Here is a 21,895-nt window from a genome sequence, read left to right on the forward strand (position 1 = left end):
AACAAAAGGTAAAGGGGCCTTCCTTAACATTGATTGGGGCTTGTAGACCTTCAAGCTTGTGTCTTGTGACTTGAACGCTCACCTAGACATAAACCAAGACATGAGTAGGAAAAAGAAGATATTAAAAATAAAATTCGTTGTCCAAAAAAAAAAATTACATAAACAGAAATAATAGAAACTATATTAAACCATTTATAAATAAAATAAATAAATTATGAAATTAAGAGCTAGAAACTAGCAAATAACACTAATTAAACAATTAAGCTACAAAGTATAAAAAGAATAAATAAATGCTAAAATATATAAAAATAAATCAAAATAAACTATGAAAACAATATAAAGAATTACTCCTAGAAGTGACATAAATGTCACTTATCACAATCCTATGTTTTGTAAAAATAAAGTCTATGTACGAAGTACATGTTTATTATTTCGCATTAATATTAATGTTCTTTTTATGATTCTTAATATCAGTTTAATACTAATGTTACCGCAACTTGCACGCATCGCGTGCATACAAGGCTAGTGCTAAATAAGTCCACCATTGATGAACTCCAAAACTTCAATATTTGTTTTTATGATAGATAAAGATCAATTTTCTCAAATCATTTGTGATTGTTCATCAATTGGATTTGCCATGATGAGAGAGTAAACCATAAAGGGGAGAGAAACTTGAAAGGTGAGAAACAATGTTAGGAGAGAGAAATTTTGAGATAGGAGAAACAATGGAAGTAAGAGAAATCTAAAACTAGTTGATTCTTAAATCATCTTTTACATTACGTCATTATGATCATTAATTCTCACTAGTACAAGATAGAATATTTGCGTCGGATGCGAGATGCCCATTTGCATCGGACATGGGTCCAACGACACATGCCTCATCGCAGATCAAGATACAAGAAGATCTGCGTCGGACAACGACACGATGGAGTTGATTAGCTATCTACGTCGCACCCTGCCTACTATGCGACGCATATGACTCCTTGCCCCTGTCACATCAACAAAAGACTCATCTGCGTCGCATGAAGAGTAAAGTGTGATGCACATCCTTAGTCCAACACCACACCAACTAGCACCCATGGCCGTATGTGTCAAATGGTGGACAAAAGAATCCTAAAAATTCATGTCTCTGAAATGAAATTTAAAAAATATAACCCAAAGAAACAAAATTACATTTAATACAAAAAAACCCTAAAATCTAAGACAGTCTGGGTAAGATCGAATATGAAAATCTTAATTGAATTTCGTTGAATTCTGATGTCTTCTTTACTCTTCACCGTCATCTTCAACTTTCTAGTCGCCTTTTGCCGGCGAGAGTGAGAAAGGGAATCGCGACCGTCATTTGCAGTTTTGGTGAGATCTTGGTTCAACAGTTAGAGGAGAAGTGTTACGTTGTAGCCTTATAGGGTCTTAAATGAAGCCAGGCAGGCCTAGTTTGCGTTGGATGGGCTTTTATGGTCCGACGCAAATCCATCCCAACTAAGAAAGCCTGAAACCCATTTGCATCGCATGGTACTAATGTTCGACGCAAATTTCCGAATCCAAAAATCAACTTCTTTACTCATCTGCGTCGGATGATCTTTCATGTGCGACGCAAATCGCCTGATACAAGGAGTTGCACCCAAGACACGTTCGACACAAATCCTCAGATCATTTGCATCGAACTTTGATAATAATGCGATGCAAATCATCTGCTCTTGACTACTTTTGTCATTTCTTCGTGCATGCGACGCAAATAGGCAGACACAAATCGTTGATTCTGTACTAGCACTGGTGGAAAAAGGTTGATTTGCATCGGACCCGAGACCCCTATTTGCGTCGGACTTGGGTCCAACGGCACAGGTCTCGACGCAGATGACCTATCAATGATCTGCGTCGAATGCAGATCCGACGCAGATCTTCGTCTATTTGCGTCGCACCTCGTATACGGTGCGACGCAAATGGCTATCCCAACCCCATTATCAGAGCTTCGCTCATTGGGTAATGTAGAGGGTAATGTGCGTCACACATTGTCTAGGGTGCGACGCACATGAGTGATTTGTGTCGCACCATGGGCTATGTGCGACGCAAATTGCTATTTTAATAAAAAAAAAATTAGAACTACGATATACTGCAACATTCAAGGAAAAACAAAGACGATTCTCGAACAGTAGAAGAAGCGAATTGAACACAACAGAATAAACCAACAAAATTCAATAATTTCATAATTTACAACTCCAACACAAAACAATAAACCACCAAAATTCCATAATTTACAACTTGAACACAAAACAATATACCAACAAAGTTCCTAAAATTAAAACAACGAGGGCGAGTAGAGAGACATTGTTAAGTCGAAACAAAAAGAACGTAACTTCAATTTCCTTCCATTTTCGACGAAGAAAACTTCAAGAGAAACCAAAAACAAATCTGCAAAAAGTCAATAAAAAATCAGATATAAAAAGTAAAAAAACAGAAGAACATAATTTCAGATGTATAAAACTCGAAGACAATGAAAAAATGAAAAAAATTAGATCTAAACAATGTAAAAATGAAAAAACGAAATGAAAAAATTGTAGATCCGAAAACATGAAAAAATGAGAAAACGAAATTGTAGATCTAAACAATGAAAAAATGAAAAAAATTAGATATAAACAATGAGAAAATGAAAAAACGAAAAACTGAAACTGTAGATTGAAAAACTGAAAAAAAAAAAACGAACCTGTCAAAGTGAGAGAGAAAGAGTTCGACGATTGTACGCCGGAGACGAAATCGTCGGAAAGAGAAAGAGTTTGTCGTTGTTCATATCAGTTCGTCGATTGAGTATAAAATCAGTTCGTTCATATCAAATTTTAAAGAGTTCGTCGTTGTTCGCCGGAGAGAGAGAGAGTTTGAGGGTGTGAGAGAGAGAGAGTGTTTGAGGGTGAGAAGAGAGACGCGAGAGGGAGACAATTTTTTAGGGTTTGAGTGAGAGAGGAGAATGAGGCCCTATCCGGTGAGAGACATGTTTAAGAGTCGCGCAAGGGGTGTAGGGCTTTTGGGATGATCTGCGTCGGATGGGCCAAGGGGTCTGATGCAGATTAGCCTTTTGCAACACACTTTAATAAAGTGCGACGCAGATATGGCTTAACGATGTGCGTCGGATGGGCTTCGGTGTCCGACACACATGAGCTATATGCATCGCATATCGATAAGGTACGACGCATATAGCTCCGCTGGTGCTTATGCAAAGATGTTTTGCGTCGCACTCTTAATAGCATGCGACGCAAATTATATTTTTGCGTCGTTTTGCCTTTCATGCGACGCAAATAGGACGGCGCAAATCGTCCTTTTTCTACTAGTCTAGTGTCTGTCCTTGAAGAATTTTTTTGGAACTCTAAAATGTTGATTCGCAAATATGAAATTAATTTCGCAATTGATGGAATTTGGCGCTCCAATCTATGTTTTTTCATTTATTAATTTCAATGAAGGTTTCACATTTGGAAGAGAGAGAGAAACAATGTTGAAGAAAAATTTGGAGTTAAGAAACAATTGAGAAGAGAGAAATTTGGAGATGGGAAAAAAATGGAAGAGAGAGAAATTTCGAGGTAAGAGAAACAATGGAGGCCAGAGTGAGAAAATTGGAGGTAAGAGAAACAAGGAAGAATAGAAATAAAGAAGAGAGCAACACAATAAATAAATAAGTGACTAGAAATGAGTAAAATTTTGCTCATTTGGAGCATTTAATACATAATCTTCATTGGGAGTACCATGCATGCATGTAATCAAATTAGTGCAGTAGATAGAAAAGAATCCATAAGTGATTATAAGTTTCTTGATATTATTCTGTTGAACCCATATATGTTGTGCACATGTGAGTTGTCCTACATTGAAGAAAGAGAAGAGAAAGTACCACAATAAAAGGTAGAGGACTACCCCTACTATTGCTAATTGGTTTTAATATATAACCTCCTTTGAGCTTCTATGTGGACCGAATTCTCTTTTTCTTTATTTGGGTTGCCTAGGCCTATTTTTAGTCAATATCAAATTTATCTAATTTAACTCCAAATAACACAAACTTAACATGGAACAAATGACTTAACCACGTGCTAATTTATGAATTTATTTGATTGAATTGAGGTTATTTATAAGTTTTTGCGTATTTCTATTAACATGGTTTACGAACTACCAAATACATACACAAGCAAGATTGCTCTATCTCTATTATATAAGGGAAGGGAGGAGCAATAGTGTCCTCTTTTGAAACGCCTATTTTGCCCCCCTTCCCTTTCTAAATTACAAAAGGAATGTTAAAATCAAAATCGGCACTTAAAGAAAACTAGCGAAAATTAATTTACAACACTCACTCACAAATTACTTAAAAGAAGAAACTTTACAAATCACTCATACAATTGAGAAAATCACGTTATAAAAATCGCGCAAATCACTCAAATTATCAGGAAACTTTATTAAAATTTAAAATTAGCATATAAACTAAAACTAATAACCTAAAATGTCAATACATACAAAACATTTACAAAAATTTTCTTACAAATCACTATTCTCAAGAACCATCACAATTACATACTCACAAAAGTTACCTATAAACACAAAACTGAGAAGAACATAAGATTTTGACGGCGATATCACACATTCATCCATCGGCAATTTGCGAACTTTCAAAAAGGTACATAACTCTTTTAACCTTCAAAATTATTTCACACTAGTGAAATAAACAATAGCAACTTAGTCGACTGTTATGTAGTTAAAAAATGGAGATGATAGCAATGAGTTCAAAAGGGGTTTTATACAATCAGACTTAAATTTAATTCATTTTCATATAAGATAAATCTATTTTTTTCTTAAAAAATGCCAATATTAAAATTTTTGCCCGCAAAAAATCCATGTTCAGAAATAAATTTTGAAAAATAAAAAACAATATCGAACTTTTGCAAAAATCCATTTTCAGAAAAAAAAACTACATTAATTTCCGAAAAGTAATGATTTTTGTTTTTCTAAAAAAAAATTACAATATCAAATTGTGTATGAAAAATTTAAAATTTCATTTCAAATATAATTGAAGCTCAAAGTGTTAAAATTTAGAAAAGGACAAGATTTAAAATGATGAAAATTTTAAATTTTAATGTGTGAAAACAGAAGTTAGAAGTTAGACAAGGAAAAAAAACTGAAATTAGTTTATACTTTTCGGTTACAATTTTGGGATCATGGATCAAATTTAACCCTTGCTAATGTCCAAAAAACGTAGAATTTGTTTTTTTTTAAAATGAGGCACGCATCGCGTGCGTAAATGCTATAAGCCTATAACTCGTCAATCTCCTTGAACAATATACATCCACAGTATGTACGACTCGGGCTGGCCCGTATCCAAAAAATTAGATGGCCCATTGCCAGTTTCCAAAGAAAAAAAAAGGGGGAAAGAATTATGATATTACTTCCATCATGATATCATCTTAGAAAATGTCCAACTTTAGAAAAAGCAAGTCAATGCTTGTCAATACAGTGCAACGAACCATATTCGTCAAACAGTCAACATTTACATTTGATCTAATGACTCATGCTTTGAACAATTCTTTGCAATTCACTTGATCATATATATATATATATATCCAAGTAAATAAACAATAGTCTTTCTTCTCATAGAGACCATATACATATATTCAATAACATAATCCAATTTTAGCCTCAACCATCAAATTTTTCATGCCAAAGTTTATCACTAAGCGACAATAATGGCATCTCCTACAGTGCGTTATACCGCTGTTGCTATCATTATCATAGCGTATGTCTTTGGTAGCCACAATTTCATGGCTTACGGGCAGTCATGCGCAGGAGATATCCCAAGCCTTGTGCGCCAATGTGCCAAGTATGTGCGGAAGGCGGGGCCGAAAACACCGCCTTCTTCACAATGTTGTGGTGTGGCTAGGAATGCTAATGTTCTTTGCTTATGCAAGTATGTTACCAACGGTATTGAGAAGTTTGTTAGCGTTGATAAAGCTGTTTTCATTGCTCAATACTGTGGTGTTCCCTTTCAACATGGAGCTAAATGTGGAAGTAAGTGTTTCGAACTTTGTATAATCATCTTAGTAATAATCAACTTTGCTTTTTCTTGTTTTAGTTTGTTTCATATATTAATTTCGTGTTTGGTTTCTAATTTGTGTTAAGATTGATAGAATTTTATGCGGATGATTCTTAAAGCTAAACGAAGAGGAATTATAAGCTAAGTGTGACAGTTATTACTTATTAATCACTAACTCTTATCAATCTAAGTTAGCCATATTATAGTATCAACCTATTGACAGATTTTGACATTATTAGCCTTTCGTTTTATACCTTGCTTTTTATTAGTAAAGATTATTATGAAGTCGATAAATCGTCTATGGCTCACATAACAATTTTAGGCCTTGTTTGCTTGACAAAACAAATTACGGGAAGTGCAAATTCCTAGGAAGTAGAAGTATATGAAGTTGTTTGGTTGGCAAAATTATGAGAATTTGCACTTCTTAGGAAGTTCTACTTTGTCCAAATGGAGGAAGTTACTTACGTCGGTCCCCCTAGGTAAGTAGAGCTTCCCATATGAAATTCTACTTCCCATTATCAACCAAACACAATTTTACAGTTCCTAGCAATTTCAAATACATGGAAAAAATAACTTCCTAAAAAGTATGACTTCCTATATACAATCAAATAAGGCCTTAGATGAATAATCAAGCACCGGTTGTCTGGTTAAATTCCTTTGGAAGCAAATCTATTAACACCGTGTGGGTCCTCTTAGGATTCAGGACAAAATAGAGGTAGAGTTAGAGGGAAGAAACTAAGTACCTTCGCGCATTGCATTTTACTATTTTAGTCTGATGAGTCATGGGCTTTGAATTTGATTGTTCGGTAATCGGTAGTGAAACTTTGCCATTTCATGGTCCTGTACACAGTAACACCATAGACTTTTCAAAATGGTAATATAGTCTCACGGACTTCATAAATCATTAGATAGTGAAAACTCACCAGACTTTTCTAGTTTTCTGGGTTACTGACCCAAAGCAAAACGCGTAAAATAGGAATTACTCTAAGAACTTCCTTTTTTTTTTTTTTTACATCTTATATTTTTTAAAGGGGCGTGCTATATAAAGCAAAAAAAGGCTAAATACAGCAAAATATATTAAAAGACTAACCTATTCTTTGGGGGTCATCTATGACAAATGACAAGGGGGTCATCTACGACAAATGACCCCCTTTTGAGGGGGGTCATCTATGACAAATGACCCCCCTTTAGGGGGGTCATCTACAACAAATGACCCCCTTTTGGGGGATCATCTACGACAAATGACCCCCTATATAATCCCATTCCTGCCATACCCCTAACGCATCCAATTTTATAAATAAATGTGACATGCTGGCTTGTGTGCACAAGTACTTATGGTAACGTATTTTGCTGCATTACTACACCCCTGCGTACAAGATTTTTTTTTATTAAAAAAATTAAAATTAACCATGGTTAAGTTAGACATAATTTTAAATGCTGTATTTAGCCTTTTTCTTTGCTGTATACAGCACTTATGTTTTTTAATTACGAATTTGTATATAATTTTTAAAGAGGAGAGAGATAGAGATAAAGATAAATAAAATAAAAGGATCTCATGTGAACATGTGATAGAAAAGAGATAGAGAGAAGTTATTATTCAGAATAAAAAATATAACATCTAATTTGAAACTTACTAAAATAGAAAGTGTAACATTTAAAAGAAAATTTATTGTTATTAAATTTAATAAAGTATCAAGTAGTACTTGGTATAGAGGTAAAGAGAGCACTCTTATAACCTCAAAGTTGGAGGTTCAATTCCCACTGGAGGCACCTTGAAATTAGGGATTCCCCTTACCCTTCCCCTTTACTCTCAAGTGTCTGGCCCATTAAGACCCGAGCGAGATTCGGGCCACCTATTCTTACCAAAAAAAAAAAAACTAAATTTAGTCAAGTTATACCGGCTAAGTGTTTAAGCCGGAAAAGATAAAGAAAATCTCCATACTCAAGAAAAATTGGTAAGAATTAAACGTATGACCTCAAGGTTACAACAAAATAAAACTCCTACTATATATCAACTACGCTAAGTATTTTTTGGTCTTACAAATTTGACTTGTACTGATTATGTCACGTGGTAATACAACTCCTTCAAAGCTCGAAAAGTAAAGGATTTTTTAGGAATTAGGTTAGATAAAAAGAAGATTCTAAAATTATTTGATTGGTTAATGGTTAGTTTAGCACATCTAAAACAATAGATAACAAATATGGAGAAAACTTCCAAGAACCAAATCACCATGATCAAACATTTTCCACATGGCTGCATATTTGTACATCTAAAATTGTGCTAATCCAAATCATTATCTTGTTTGTACATCCACTATTTTGTTTTGTACATCTAACATTCTTTGTATGTACATCCAACTTTACCTATTTCATACAAATTAAATTCATTCATGCATGTACGTACATCCACAAATTTGTTTGGGATACAAGAGGGTCGGGGTTGGAGGTTGAAAGTGTATGATTGTAATGAGCATCTCGGTAGGTGTTATGTATGAGGGTAGTCCAGAAGATTTCTTCTTACTTATTAAAAACTTATTTTAATGTACATTCATCGTGCTTGTTTTGTACATCCGTCATAATTCTTTTGTGCATTCAAGATTTCCATCACTAGTTTAAAAAGAAGTAAAGAGAAATATATCATTTTAGTCTGTTTACCATGAAATTGTTATTAGAATACCAGAAAGTCTAGCATCAAATAATTACACATATATGAAGTAAGAGAAGAAGAAAAGTGAAGCCAGACCGAAGAATGAGACACCTGGGTGCAGAAATTTCAAATTACAACATTTGTCTTCTTGCATGGTGGGTGCCATGGACATTATTGTTTGGTGGAATGTTTTGGTGTATTAACAGAGAAATTAAAACGCCACCAGAATTAATGCAAAAAATTTGCCTAGAATCTACCCAGCAATCAATAGTGGCTCCCAAATATAGTTAAATATTGAACGGCAATTTTCATGGATTGTGATTTTCTTCCTCTCATTTTCTAGTGGCTTGCCTACCCTAAAAATCATTGTATACATTTTCCATACATTAATACATATATCAGATGGTTATATTTAAGTTTGATAAAAAAAAGATGGTCATATTTAAGGCCATAATTATGAATTTATGGTAAATTTCTGAGAGATATGTGGTAGTTGATCGTTGACTAGCTATTGCATGATCAAGCTTTAAATTGTTGACTCGTCAGTCCACCAACTTCTAGTTCCTACGTTGATCCTACCCCATTTTGTTTAGTGAAAATTTAAGATCAATTTTAGAGGAAAATTAAGGTATTGTTTAGATTGATGCTAATGTTAAAGAGGTAATATAGAAAATGAAGGTTACTGAAATTAGGATAAATAAAACAAACGAGACGTGTTGGAACTAGCTAGCTAGTGGCAGAAAATCAAAATAACTTATGGTTAACGTACTAATTGAAGGCGACATGTGGAAAATTGTCTATTATCTCATTCTTAATTTACCGAACTTCTATTCGTCACCCCAAAATTACTGAATATCGCCCCAAATAACCTTTTTTTTCCTTAAATCACCACCACCACCCACCTCCTGCCAGGCTGCCACCACCACCACCCACCTCTTGCCAGGCTGCCACCACCACCACCCACCTCCTACCAGGCTGCCACCACTGCAATCCGCCTCCTGCCAGGCTGCCACCACCGCAATCCGCCTCCTGCCAGGCCGCCACCATCACCTCAAACTAGCAGACCCCACCACCCCCACCCCCACCAGCAGCCCCCTCTCTCACCTCAAATTTCAGATCTGAGTCTGTTTCCCTCACCATGCACCATCGTCGTATTCGTCGGCCTTTCTCTCACCACCATCGCCAATCCAACTCAACTCGTCGTATCGCTTCTTCGAACACCATGGCCAGATCTTTCTTTGCGCACATCAATAAAACACCATGACCAGATCTTTCTTTGCACAGATCAATCGAACACCATGGCCATATCTTTCTTTGCATAAATCTCGAATTTTTTTGGGACCATGGGTGGAACGTCCAGGCAGGACGTTCGCCCCTATGGTCCCAAAAAAAATTCGATTTTGTTAGTAGATTGGTGGTGGTCGAGGTAGCGGGTGGCAGGAGGATGTAGGTGATGGCGGGTGGCAGGAGGATGTAGGTGATGGCGGGTGGCAGGATGTAAAAATAGGAAAAGGGTAAAACAATCCAATAAAATAGTCTCAGGGCGATGTTTAACAATCCCAGCTTAACTTATACAATGCAAGACAATATGGAGAAATCCACTATATAAAATGGAGCAAATGGTTGTCCACCACCAATTCAATGTGAGACGATACAAAAGAAAGTGAAATTCATATATTTACTTTCCAAGTTTAGACCAATTATCCCAAACTTTCCAACAAGATATTTAGGCACGATTTTTAAGGAGTCGGAACACTATCAACTTATTTGAGCTTCACTTGTTCACCAAACGAGTTTTTTAGCTTGTTGGTTAGGAGTTAGGTCACAAGCTTATTATTAATATACACTCCTATAGACATGAAAATACACTGGTACTTTCACTATATATGATCACTTGTCCCATTAGTAGAACAAATATGTGGTCGATCTTCTCCCACATTTCTCTATCAAAATAATGAACCTTACAATACGTTTAACGACATTCCTTGACAACATGGACCCCCCCTCCTAAACTTCCCTATATAACTCTCCTCAATTATTACTCCTTTCTCCACAAAATCAAACAATAAAAGAGAAACAAAAAGAAAGTGAGAATGGTAGTAACAACACCAACAATGCGTTTCACAGCAATCACAATCCTTGCCATGGTTTGTGTTGTTGCTATTATTGGCAATAATAATAACTTCATGGCATACGGGCAATGCGAAGGGAGTATCTCAAGCATAGTTAGCCAATGTGCTAAGTATGCGCGTGTGACAGGCCCTAAAATCCCACCCTCTAGACAATGTTGTGCCGTGGCTAAGAAGGCCAATGTTCCTTGCTTATGCAAGTACATTACTAAGGATATTGAGCAATATGTTAGCGTTGATAAGGCTGTCTATATTGCTCAATATTGTGGTGTTGCTTTTCAACATGGCTCTAAATGTGGAAGTAAGTGTCTCTAAACTCTTTTCTAGCTCCTCCTTAGTTGATTTTTATTTTTCTATCCAATTTCATCTCCTCCTACAGGTCAAGTGGGTTCATAGATCAGGACCTTGTTACACGTAAAGAAAAATATTGTAGATTAATACTTTAGTTTATAGTGAAAATAATAGCTAATTTTACTTTTCCAACATCAATAATACTACTTTTCTTTACTATTATAAAAGTATAGTAGTATCATTGTAGTACTTGGTCTAGTGGTTTGGTTTGTATCTCAGATCACAATTTTGAGATTGTGGGATCAAACCCCACTAGAGGCACTTTGGGGGTGGGGATTTCCCCTTACCATTCTCCCCTACTCCGAAAGGGCCTTGCCTATAAACCTAGGTTGGATTGACTCGTGCAAGGTTCCGGTCCAGTTAGGGAGTCTTCTTCCTTACCTTTTAAAAAAATGTATAACTACATATAGCGCATTTTCATAAGATACATGGTTTGGATCTAGAACCAAATGGGTCTAGATCAAACCCGGATCCAACTTGAAGATTCAGATTATGTGAAATGGATATTTATTAACAATTCTAATACAAGTTCAGAATCTCTTATTATTGCAAATCATGTTGTGTAATGTATATGCTTACCATCCAAGTTCCTTTTTGCCATAAACAGTTCGTAATTAAGATTCAATGAGTCTTTTTTGGAAAATCATTTATGTTACTACTTTGATGGCATGATCTATAAGACTTCGCTCTTCTCAACTTAATAATATATATAAATTTCATAAACATGAGTTTTGTTGAGTAGACAAAAAAAAGTAAGTTTAATTTATTAAGCTATGTTGAGTAAAAATAAGTTAATTTCAATTAAATTAGTTTTGGTTAAGAAAAAATAAATTGAACAATATTAGGTTTGTCAAAAATAAAGTAAATGGAAAATATTGGATAGATGTGGAGTGGGGATCAATCGTGTTTTGTCTATATGTGGGTAATAATTCTACACATTATGTTGGTACTCGGCAGTGGAATAAAGAAAAGTTAAGCTTGATGGAAGAACAGATCATATATTGATATACTAGTCTTACATGCACGCAATGCGTGCAATAATGTATGATAACAAATGAAGTAAAAAATAAAATTAATTGGGTAGAAAAACTGTTTTACATTTTATTTTCTCAAAAAACTAATATTTCAAATGTCCTACTTTCCACCTCTTTTTTCATTCAAATGAAACAGTAAGTTATCCTCTATTTTTTTTTCTTTTTTTTTCTTTTTCTATTTTTTGGTGTCCCCCAAGTGTTGCCTTATATAATAGAGATGGGCTCATTGCTCGAGCATTGTCGGTAGCCATGGATTTGTAAGGAATGTTAGGAATCATTATGACAATCTTGGAATATTCGCTCTAATCCATGGGGGTCCAATAAGCCCATTATTGGAGTTTTTTTTTTAATTCTGTAATTTATTGGTCCAAACAGGCTCAGTCTTCATGAGTTAGGGGGTAAAAAAAGGAAACCAAACCCATAAGGAAACTTCCAGAGACTGGAAAGTGGGATTTATACCCAGAAACAAATAGCCACACAGATACCCCAAATATGGGAATGATGAGAGTCGAACTCCCGACTATAAAATTGGGAGGTGGGAGCTCTAACCATTAAGCTCCCACATGATTCTCATTATTGGATAACCTTTTTTTAATTTTATCTATTAAGGCTATGTTTAGTTCACCTTATTTTTGCTTATTTCAGATCTAATCAGATCAGATCAGATCAGATCAGAAAAAATAAGTTCAGATCAGATCAGTTCAGATCATGCTTATATTTAAAAATCATTATATCTTTCATTACATATTAGTAAAAATTACAATAATTGAATATTAATAAAGTACTCATTGAGACGAATGAAACAAGACCCCACATGACTATATTTTTTCTTATATATTGAGAAAAATCTAAAAGATAAGATCTTGTAATCAGAAAAAATAAGTTCAAATCAGATCAGATCAGAAAAAATAAGTTCAGATTAGATCAGATAAGTTCAGATCAGAAAATTTCAGGTGAACTAAACATAGCCTAAGTATTACTCCCTCCGTCCCAAAATATAATTCCCATTTCATTGTGCACAGTCTCCAAGACGTACATTTGACCTACGATATCTTCTATTTCTTATTAGTAAAAAATATAAAAAGTTGATATTACGAATTTACACATTGAGACGAATCTAACAAGACCTCTCATGAATATGTTTTTTTGTATACATTAGTAAGAATATTTGGTCAAAGTTTTTAAAATTTGACTCCCAAAATAGAAATGGGAACTATATTTTGGGACGAAGGGAGTAATGAATATATTTGTCTAATATATTACTATATTTTTGGTGCTTTTTTTTAGGGGGTATTTTTTTTGGTGCTTTATTATATATACGTGTATAAGTTGTAGCATAATCCTTAGAGGTTCTAACATTTAAAACTGAAGATTTAATCTTTGGCCTTCCTAATTTCTTTTTTAATGGTCACATACTTCCATGTTACTCAACCAGTGTGTATATATGCTCTAAGAGAAAAACATAAATACACCTTAGTATAAGATGCACATTTTGAGTTTTTGACAATTAATGGACACATGTAAGTCGTGGATAATGGATATAGGACGGGATTCCCATCAAATTTGTACTTCCTCCGTTTCAAAATAGATGTCACATTGTACATTTTTAGGTGTTTCAAAATAGATGCAATAATGTTTTTTTCCCCTTATTTAGTAACTTTTGCCTTATACTTTTACCATTTTACCCTTACTAACTTGTTTTAAGTACACTAATCTACTTCACTTTATATGTGGTCCCCAACAGTTTTTTATTTTCCCTCTTTTCACATGGGGACCACTACAATTAATCTACTTCACTTTATACTACTTAAACATGCTTAGGAAATTTTGCCTAGGAAACCGTTTTAATAACAATGTGGCATCTATTTTAAAACGGAGGAAGTATTAATAAATGGTGGTTTAATTTTAGCCTTTATATTTGTGATAGGAATCATGAGCCTATAAATGACCCACACGACTACAATTATTCATCTTATTATATAACCTATGCAAATAATATATTGGATCCGAGTTTAAGGAGATGAAATTCGGTTTGAAAAGAAGAAAATAAACTAGAAATGACGTTTGTTGGTAGCTTGGCCAAGACACGACATGATAATCTCGTGCCCGTGCCATGTCAACTTAGTTAGAGCAAAAAGTTAGGTCTAGGCATAAAACGGCCCATCGGTCCATTAATTCGTCGAGTAGTGCCTAGCGTAAGACCCAACTTTTTTTATGCCAAAATTCATGCTTCGTGTTGTGCTTTCTCATCCAAAATAGGTGAACTGGTAGGTTCTAGGCTTGGAGCTCCGAGAATTTCTACTAACCTTTACCTCTTCTTTTTGACAGGCTACACAATTCCATGAGCACCGGACGCTACACAATTAATGGCAGCGATACTGCGGTAGTATGTCATCAGATGTTCTAATATGTACCGTTATTATTACTAAGTACCAGGGATGAAGTTTGAGGCTTTGAGCCTATGCTAAACGATTCGTTTATCGTACTCTAGTCTAGTAGTCTTGATGTCTTTACTATCACAATTGACAGTGCGTCTCTACTTCCACAAGTTAGGATGATTAAGGTTGTCCACCTAATTATCTTTTAATTTCTAAATTAGAGAACTGCAATAAATGTATTAGCTTTATCATACTCCATAGAATAATAAATCAAAATTGGCCTTCATGGTTCTACTTATGATTTCATCATGTTAATTCTCTCAATTATTGTGCATTCTCTTTATTGTGATACCGAGACCAAATGCTACTATGAATAATTATGTTTTGGGAGTCTATCTGAACATTTTTATTGGATTGATAAACCACATAAACTTGCAGCATGTATCTTCTTGACTCATTTATAATTTAAACAAAAAAAACGCATATAAATTCAAGAAGCGATAAAGAATATTCTACTTCATAGTCATGATCATACTTAGGGATGACAATGCATCTTGGACCCGAACCAGATCTGTGGATCAAGATTCGTATTTCCAAATTTGGATCCCAAAATTGTAGACCTAGTGAATTCGAGTCAGTTTTTGTATCCTATGGCCAGAATGTAGATTGAAATCTGATCCCAAGATATGGACTCGAATGGATTGATCCCTTTTTTTTTTTTTTGAAAAGGGGTTGGGCTAGTTTTGAACTTTTAATTAAAATGAAAAATATAAGTTAAAATAAAAACCTTTACCCACGACACACCCCTTACAGTCTCTCTTGTCCAACACTCTGCCCCTTTGTCCCTCTCTCTCACCCGCCCCTTCTGTATCTCTCCTCCACCACCAGCATCGAGATCCGACCAAGTAAACCACCAACAACGCACTCAACACCCTCTCCTTCTCTCTCGCTCTCACACTCACTCCTCCACTCTCTCTTACCCACAACCAACAGTTATTGTAGGCATGTGATTATCATGTTTTACCCCATATAATTTTAGTGATGTTTTGGCTCGAAATAGAGTTGTCATTTAATGTTTAATAAAATTCACTAAAACAAAGTTTGGGATGAGTTTCCTTACTTATTCAATGAAATATTGAAATACATGCACATAATTCGATTAATTACATAAAAAGACAAACATTTTAAAGGTTGTTTTTTCTAACATATAAGATCTTATTTTGGTAATCACTTGATTAAATGACAAGATAAATAGGTACGAAGATCAGTTGTTCAAAATTATCTTATAAGGCATGATTTAACTAGTTTGCAGGTTTGATTTAGCAAATAATAATATATTAGTGATCAGGCATTTGCAAGTAAAAAAGGCATAAAATAACTAATCAAATCATATAAATGTTCATGAAAATAAATAAATAATTATGAGAAGAGAGATCAGAAAGAATATACAACTATATTTACAAGATTACATTTTTAATGATATAATCCCTACATCATGAAAATGAAATCGTTAGTATAAAAGGAATTAAATTGGAATTGAGCATAAAATTTTACCTTTATCGCCTATGCCTGACTGTATAGACGTTGGAGGAATCAATCTTTATCCTTGAGAAAGTGAGTTCTTGAATGAAAATTCGAAGAAGGAAGGATGGTGTTTCTTGAGATTGAATGTGTTTGAGTAGTTCGAATGTATGTTTTGATAGTGAAAAAATAAGAATGAATATTGTTGAGAGGTTTTTGAGTTGTATTATATATTGAAGCTTATGTGAAGTCCGTGAGAAATCTCACAAGTGAAAACGTGGTATTTATAGTGCAAAATACAACTGGGGTTCTGAAAATAGAAGCTACTAAGAGCAACTCCAATGGTAGAGCAAAATGTAAGTTGGCTTAGAGCAATTATATATCTCTGCCACCTAGGTTTTTCTAGCTAACTCAACTTTAAGCCAAAACTCCCACAATGGTTAGCCAATATACTTGTTGCTTGAGTAACGGTCCCACTTGAAATGAGATAGTTTTTTTTTTCATAGAGAAGAATATATAAATTATTCACCAAAATTTTCACATGGGCCCACAACTTTAACTCAAGCAAATTGGCTTAGAGCATCTCCAACGGTCTTCTTTCTGATGTCGCTTGAGAATTTTACTTTGCTGAGTGACATGCTGGACCATTGGAGATGAAGGAAGCAGTTAGCTTAGTTTAAGCTACTTGCTTGTTTTGGCAATATAGCTGGAGCAAAAAGGAAGAATAGTTGGAGAAAGAGAAAAGTTTCTGGTTGAACTACACGCATGAATGACAATCATGCGTGAAACTCACTTCTCTTCTTTGCAATTTTCGAGTAAAAATTATGTGGGCCCTAAAAGTTTTCACTCTCCAACAACTATATTCTGGTGGTTTTTTTCCATCAAAATCCTGTTCAACAAATACAAGTTTGTAAAAATAATGGATACTTTGAACGTCTATTTTTTTTGTAAATTTTTTTTTCAAAAACTAAAGATTTTAAATTTTAATACTTACAAATTGTCTATAAATAGCAGTAATTTTTTTAGTTACCACACTTCTCATATTACCCAATAAAATTACCAACAACTTCTTACAAGTATTTTCTTACAATGGATAATTCTGAAGATTAATATAGTCAATATTATTCCTACTTAGAAAATTCTCCAAACATAGAAAATCAAACTTATCAAATTCCAACCCAAAATTTGTCAAGTTCCCAAGTTTCTCCAATTCGCCCAACTCCCCACAATTATCATGTAAGAAACATGTCTATACCAAATATACAATATCCCCCCAATGCTCATATGTATTACCACCCTACCTATTACTGCTCGCCTCCTGTTGGGCAAGGCAATCGTCCGATTAGGCCGAACTATTACTCTGTCCATCTTATTATCCTCACGAAAATACAAGAAGGGAAACTCTTGATTCATCTGGTATGCATCAACCACCTCCAACAATGGGTAACGAGTCTCAAACTGAAGTTCTTGAAGATGAGGAACAACAAGAAAATATTCAAGATCAAGGAAACTCAGACAAGTTCAAGTGGAGCATAGCACAAGACGTAGATTTATGCAAGAGTTGGTTAACAATTTGAACTGATGGTGTCACGGGAACTGACCAATCAATGAACAATTTTCGGGAAAAAAATTGTTAATTACTATTACAATGAATGGAGAAAGGAGGGTCCGTCTGTGACCATTCAGACGACTTCTAATCATTGGTACAAAATGAGGGCCGATGTTTCCAAATTTAATGGGTGCTATATACAAATTAAGGATAGCCATCCAAGCGGTCATAATTACACACTTGTTATCAATTTGGCAAAGGACCTTTGGAGCAGCCGTAACAAAAAAAGAAAGTTCCCATACCCACATTCTTGGGAAATTCTTCGAGATCAACCAAAGTGGCAAGAGTTTGTAAAAAAGGATGGTGGTTCATCAAAAAGAGAACAAAAGTTTCTGCTGCGGGTGCCTACACTTCGTCATCGTCAAATCCAGATGTAAGTGAGTCTAGTAGAAGTGTACAAAACATGGATGATCGACCACCATGACAAAAGGCAGCAAAAGCAGAAGCAAAAGGTAAGGGGAATGTGAATAAGAAGAAAACTGGTGAGGTCTCTGACAAGTGGGAAAAGTTTCAAGATATACAAATGAAAAAATTATCTTTATTCGAGGAGCGCATTCGACTTCAAGAGTTTGAGCTTCTTTGCAAGGATACCTCGAACATGGATGAAAGAACTTCGCAAAAATCACATACAAGTTTGTGAATTTCTTAAGGCTAAGCATGGGCTATCGTAAAATTACTATGTTATTCTAATAAGAAGAAAACTAATGAGGCATCTGAGAAGTGGGAAAGGCTTCATATTATGTTGTTTTAATATTCATATATCTTAGGATGTTTTAATTTTGTACCGGTAATCGTATTAATGTAATGTAATCATAGTTATGTATCAGAAATTTTAACATATAAAAGTACCTTTCCTAAACTAGGCGTTGGAAAGTAGCAATAATAAACTAGCCGTTGGACAGTACCAATGCAAAAGTAGCCGTTATAAAGTGTTTGTTTGCAAATTCTTCTATATATTGAGTTCAATGTCGTTTGAGAATCCTCACAACTCAAAATTCATATACTCTCACATCATCTCAGTGGTCTCTTCCACAACAAGAATGCGTGTATTTAGCGTCTACCTTTAGCGTCCGTCTAACAAAGCAGACGGTATAGGTCGCAATACCGTCCGAATTACAATCAGACGGTAAATAGCGTCCGATTTACCGTCCGTTTAAATATCAGACGCCACTTAGCATCTGCTTAAGGACATTAGCGTCTGCTTGTGGGGCATACGTAAATTAGCGTCCGTTAGGCGGACGCCAAAGTCCTTTGGCGGACGCTAATTTCGCGGATATACTAAGAATTCTCCGACCCTTCCTAGAATTTTTCGACCACACCTTCACCAAATCGCTGCTACGAAAAACCTAACCTCCATATTTCGCCGGCGAATCTCTCCCTCCTATCGCCGGATACTCCCACCGCTGCCGGAATCGCGACACTGCCGGACTCGCGACGCTGCCGCACTCGTCGTCACGTGGCGCCGCTGCTTTCTCTCTCTCTTCACGTGGCCTACGGTTGCTTTCTCTCTCTCTTCACGTGGCCTATTGAAGCCCATCGTCGGCGCCCCGCCGCTGTGCTCATCGCCGCCAGCTTTCCTCTTTCTTCTACAGTTGTTTAAGGTATGGATTTATACTTTAGTTTTGTTGATTTTTGGCTTGAATTTCTTGTTGTTAATTGGGGTTTTTGGCATTTTTGATGTATAGTTGTTGTTGTTGATAGTGGTTGTTGTTGTGTGTGATGATTGTTGTTGTTGTTGTTTTTATTTAATTGTATTGTTGTTGTTGTTTAGTAAATTTGTTGTTGTTGTTTTTAATTGTATTGTTGTTGTTGTTTCGTGAATTTGTTGTTGTTGTTTTTAATTGTATTGTTGTTGTTTAGTGAATTTGTTGTTGTTGTTGTTAGTTGTATTGTTGTTGTTGTTTAGTGAATTTGTTGTTGTTGTTAAGTGAATTTGTTGTTGATGATTGAACATGTTAAGTATTATTGTTGTTGATAATTAAATATGTTAAGTATTGTTGTTGTTGATAATTAAATATGTTAAGTGTTGTTGTTGATAATTAAATATGTTAAGTGTTGTTGTTGATAATTGAATATGTTAAGTGTTGTTGATAAAAGAACATGTTTAGTATTGGTGTTGTTGATAAAAGAACATGTTTAGTATTGGTGTTGTTCATCAACTTGTCTACTACATATCTTACGTATTTCTATTAACAAGTAGTGAATATAGTGAATTGATATTTTCTAGTTGTATGTAGAGTTTTAAATTATACGTAGCTGGATGTATAACAGACTTGATGAGTGTTCCCTTAGAACTGAGTTTGTGAAAGGAGTTGACAAGTTCATTGAGTTTTGTTTACAACATCCACATTTAAATGACGGTGAGAAAGATAAAATGTCCATGCATGAGGTGTAATAACTTGCGTTATTGGATGTGGACACGGTCAAAGTACATTTGTACAGTAAGGGTTTTAAACCGAATTACTTTGACTGGTTATGTCATGGTGAAGCGTTACGGGGTCCTCCTCATCTTCCGCTCAGTCAAATCCGTATATGGATATGGTTGTGGATGCTTTAGGGAATACTGAAGATCATGCTATGCTTGCCGGTTCAAACTCAGTTGAAGAAGAACCGAATGGTGAAGCAAAGAAGTTTTTCGACCTTCTCAAGGCGGCCGAGAATCCCTTGTATGAAGGGAGCAAGATGTCCGTGCTGGAGATGGCTTCTAGAATCATAAGTTTAAAGTGTGAGTATAACCTACCACACAGGTGTGTTGATGGGTTTCTTGTTTATTGAATGAGGTGATACCCCAGAGCAACAACATGGAAAAACTTTCTACGAGACAAAGAAAGTTCTAAAGGGTTTGGAGCTCTCATGAAGAGGATACATGCATGTCCTAAAGGTTGTATGTTGTTTTGGAAGGGCGATGCTCACTTAGATAATGTAGTGTATGCGGTAGTGATCGGTACAAGAAAACTTCTAAGGGCAAGCTTATTCCTGCAAAAGTGTTAATCTACTTTCCAATCACACCGAGGTTGCAGAGGTTGTTTGCAACTAAGAACATCTCTCAGGAAATGACATGGCATGCCGACAATCCTCGAATGCAAGGTACCTTAGCACATCCAAGTGACAGTGAAGCATGGAAACACTTTGATAGAACCTTTCCCGATTTCGCCGCTGAGGCTCGAAATGTTAGACTCGGGCTGTGCACCGACGGATTTTCTCCATATGGTAAGTTCGGAGGGCAATATTCATGCTGGCCAGTTATCCTCACACCATACAATTTGCCTCCATCCATGTGCATGAAGAAACCATTCATGTTTCTTTCTTTGCTCGTTCCGGAGCCTAAAAATCCCAAAGCAAACTTGGATGTGTTTATGCAACCTCTAGTTGAAGAGTTGAAGCAGTTGTGGCATATTGGGGCTATGACCTATGATGTTTCAAGGAAGCAAAATTTCAACCTTCGAGCAGCGCTGCTTTGGACAATTAGTGACTTTCCTGCGTATGGTATGTTGTCCGGATGGTCTACTGCTGGAAAGAAGGCATGCCTTATTGCATGGATAAAAGTAAGGCATTCTGGCTTGAACATGGGGGTAAAGTGACATGGTTCGATTGTCATCGACAATTTCTTCATTCTGACCACCCATTTCGAAAGAATAAGACTGCTTTTTGTAAGAATAGGGTTGAGAATGGCGTAGCTCCTCACATAATGTCTGGAGAGGAACTGTGGCAGTGCGTGAAAGACTTACCTAAAGCAACTGATGGTCCTGAGGCGCTGAACCGATTGAAGAAGCATAAAAAAAGGTTGGTTGAAACAAAATATATTGTGGGAGCTTCCATATTGGAAAGATTTGATTATCCGTCACAACTTAGATGTCATGCATGTTGAGAAGAATTTTTTCGACCAACTCATTAACACTGTGATGGATGTGAAGGGTCAAACTTCAGACACCCTTAGTGCAAGAAAGGACATGGCACGTGTTTGCAAACGCTGGGAACTGGAGCTTGTTGATGATGGTGTGGGGAATTTGGCCAAGCCTAAAGCACCTTACACACTCGACAAGGCTCAGAAAAAGGTATTTTGTGAGTGGGTACGTGACTTGAAGTTTCCAGATGGCTTTGCATCGAACTTGAGTAGATGCGTGGATCTTAGTTTAGTAAATTGCAAGGATTGAAGAGTCATGACTGTCAT

At 35.6% G+C, this 21,895-nt stretch overlaps 1 protein-coding gene across 2 annotated transcripts; it reads left to right on the forward strand.

Moving 5' to 3' along the window:
* Positions 1-5,577: 5,577 nt before the first annotated feature.
* LOC104906334 (uncharacterized) lies at positions 5,578-14,895 on the forward strand. 2 transcript variants are annotated; one of them, XM_048638253.2, is made up of 2 exons: positions 5,578-6,030; positions 14,545-14,895. In XM_048638253.2, the coding sequence occupies exons 1-2, from the start codon at positions 5,709-5,711 to the stop codon at positions 14,559-14,561; spliced, it is 339 nt and encodes a 112-aa protein (XP_048494210.1). In that variant the 5' UTR covers positions 5,578-5,708; the 3' UTR covers positions 14,562-14,895. The 2 variants fall into 2 exon arrangements, with proteins under 2 accessions (XP_048494210.1, XP_010693373.2); XM_010695071.4 differs by lacking the exon at positions 5,578-6,030 and adding an exon at positions 10,744-11,132.
* The last annotated feature ends 7,000 nt before the right edge of the window (positions 14,896-21,895 follow it).

The sequence above is a fragment of the Beta vulgaris genome, chromosome 2, assembly GCF_026745355.1.
Source record: "Beta vulgaris subsp. vulgaris cultivar EL10 chromosome 2, EL10.2, whole genome shotgun sequence".
NCBI lineage: Eukaryota > Viridiplantae > Streptophyta > Magnoliopsida > Caryophyllales > Amaranthaceae > Beta > Beta vulgaris.

What these genes read in the sequence shown, in the direction of transcription:
- LOC104906334 (XM_010695071.4), top strand. Translation starts at nt 10,796, where the DNA reads ATGGTAGTAACAACACCAACAATGCGTTTCACAGCAATCACAATCCTT.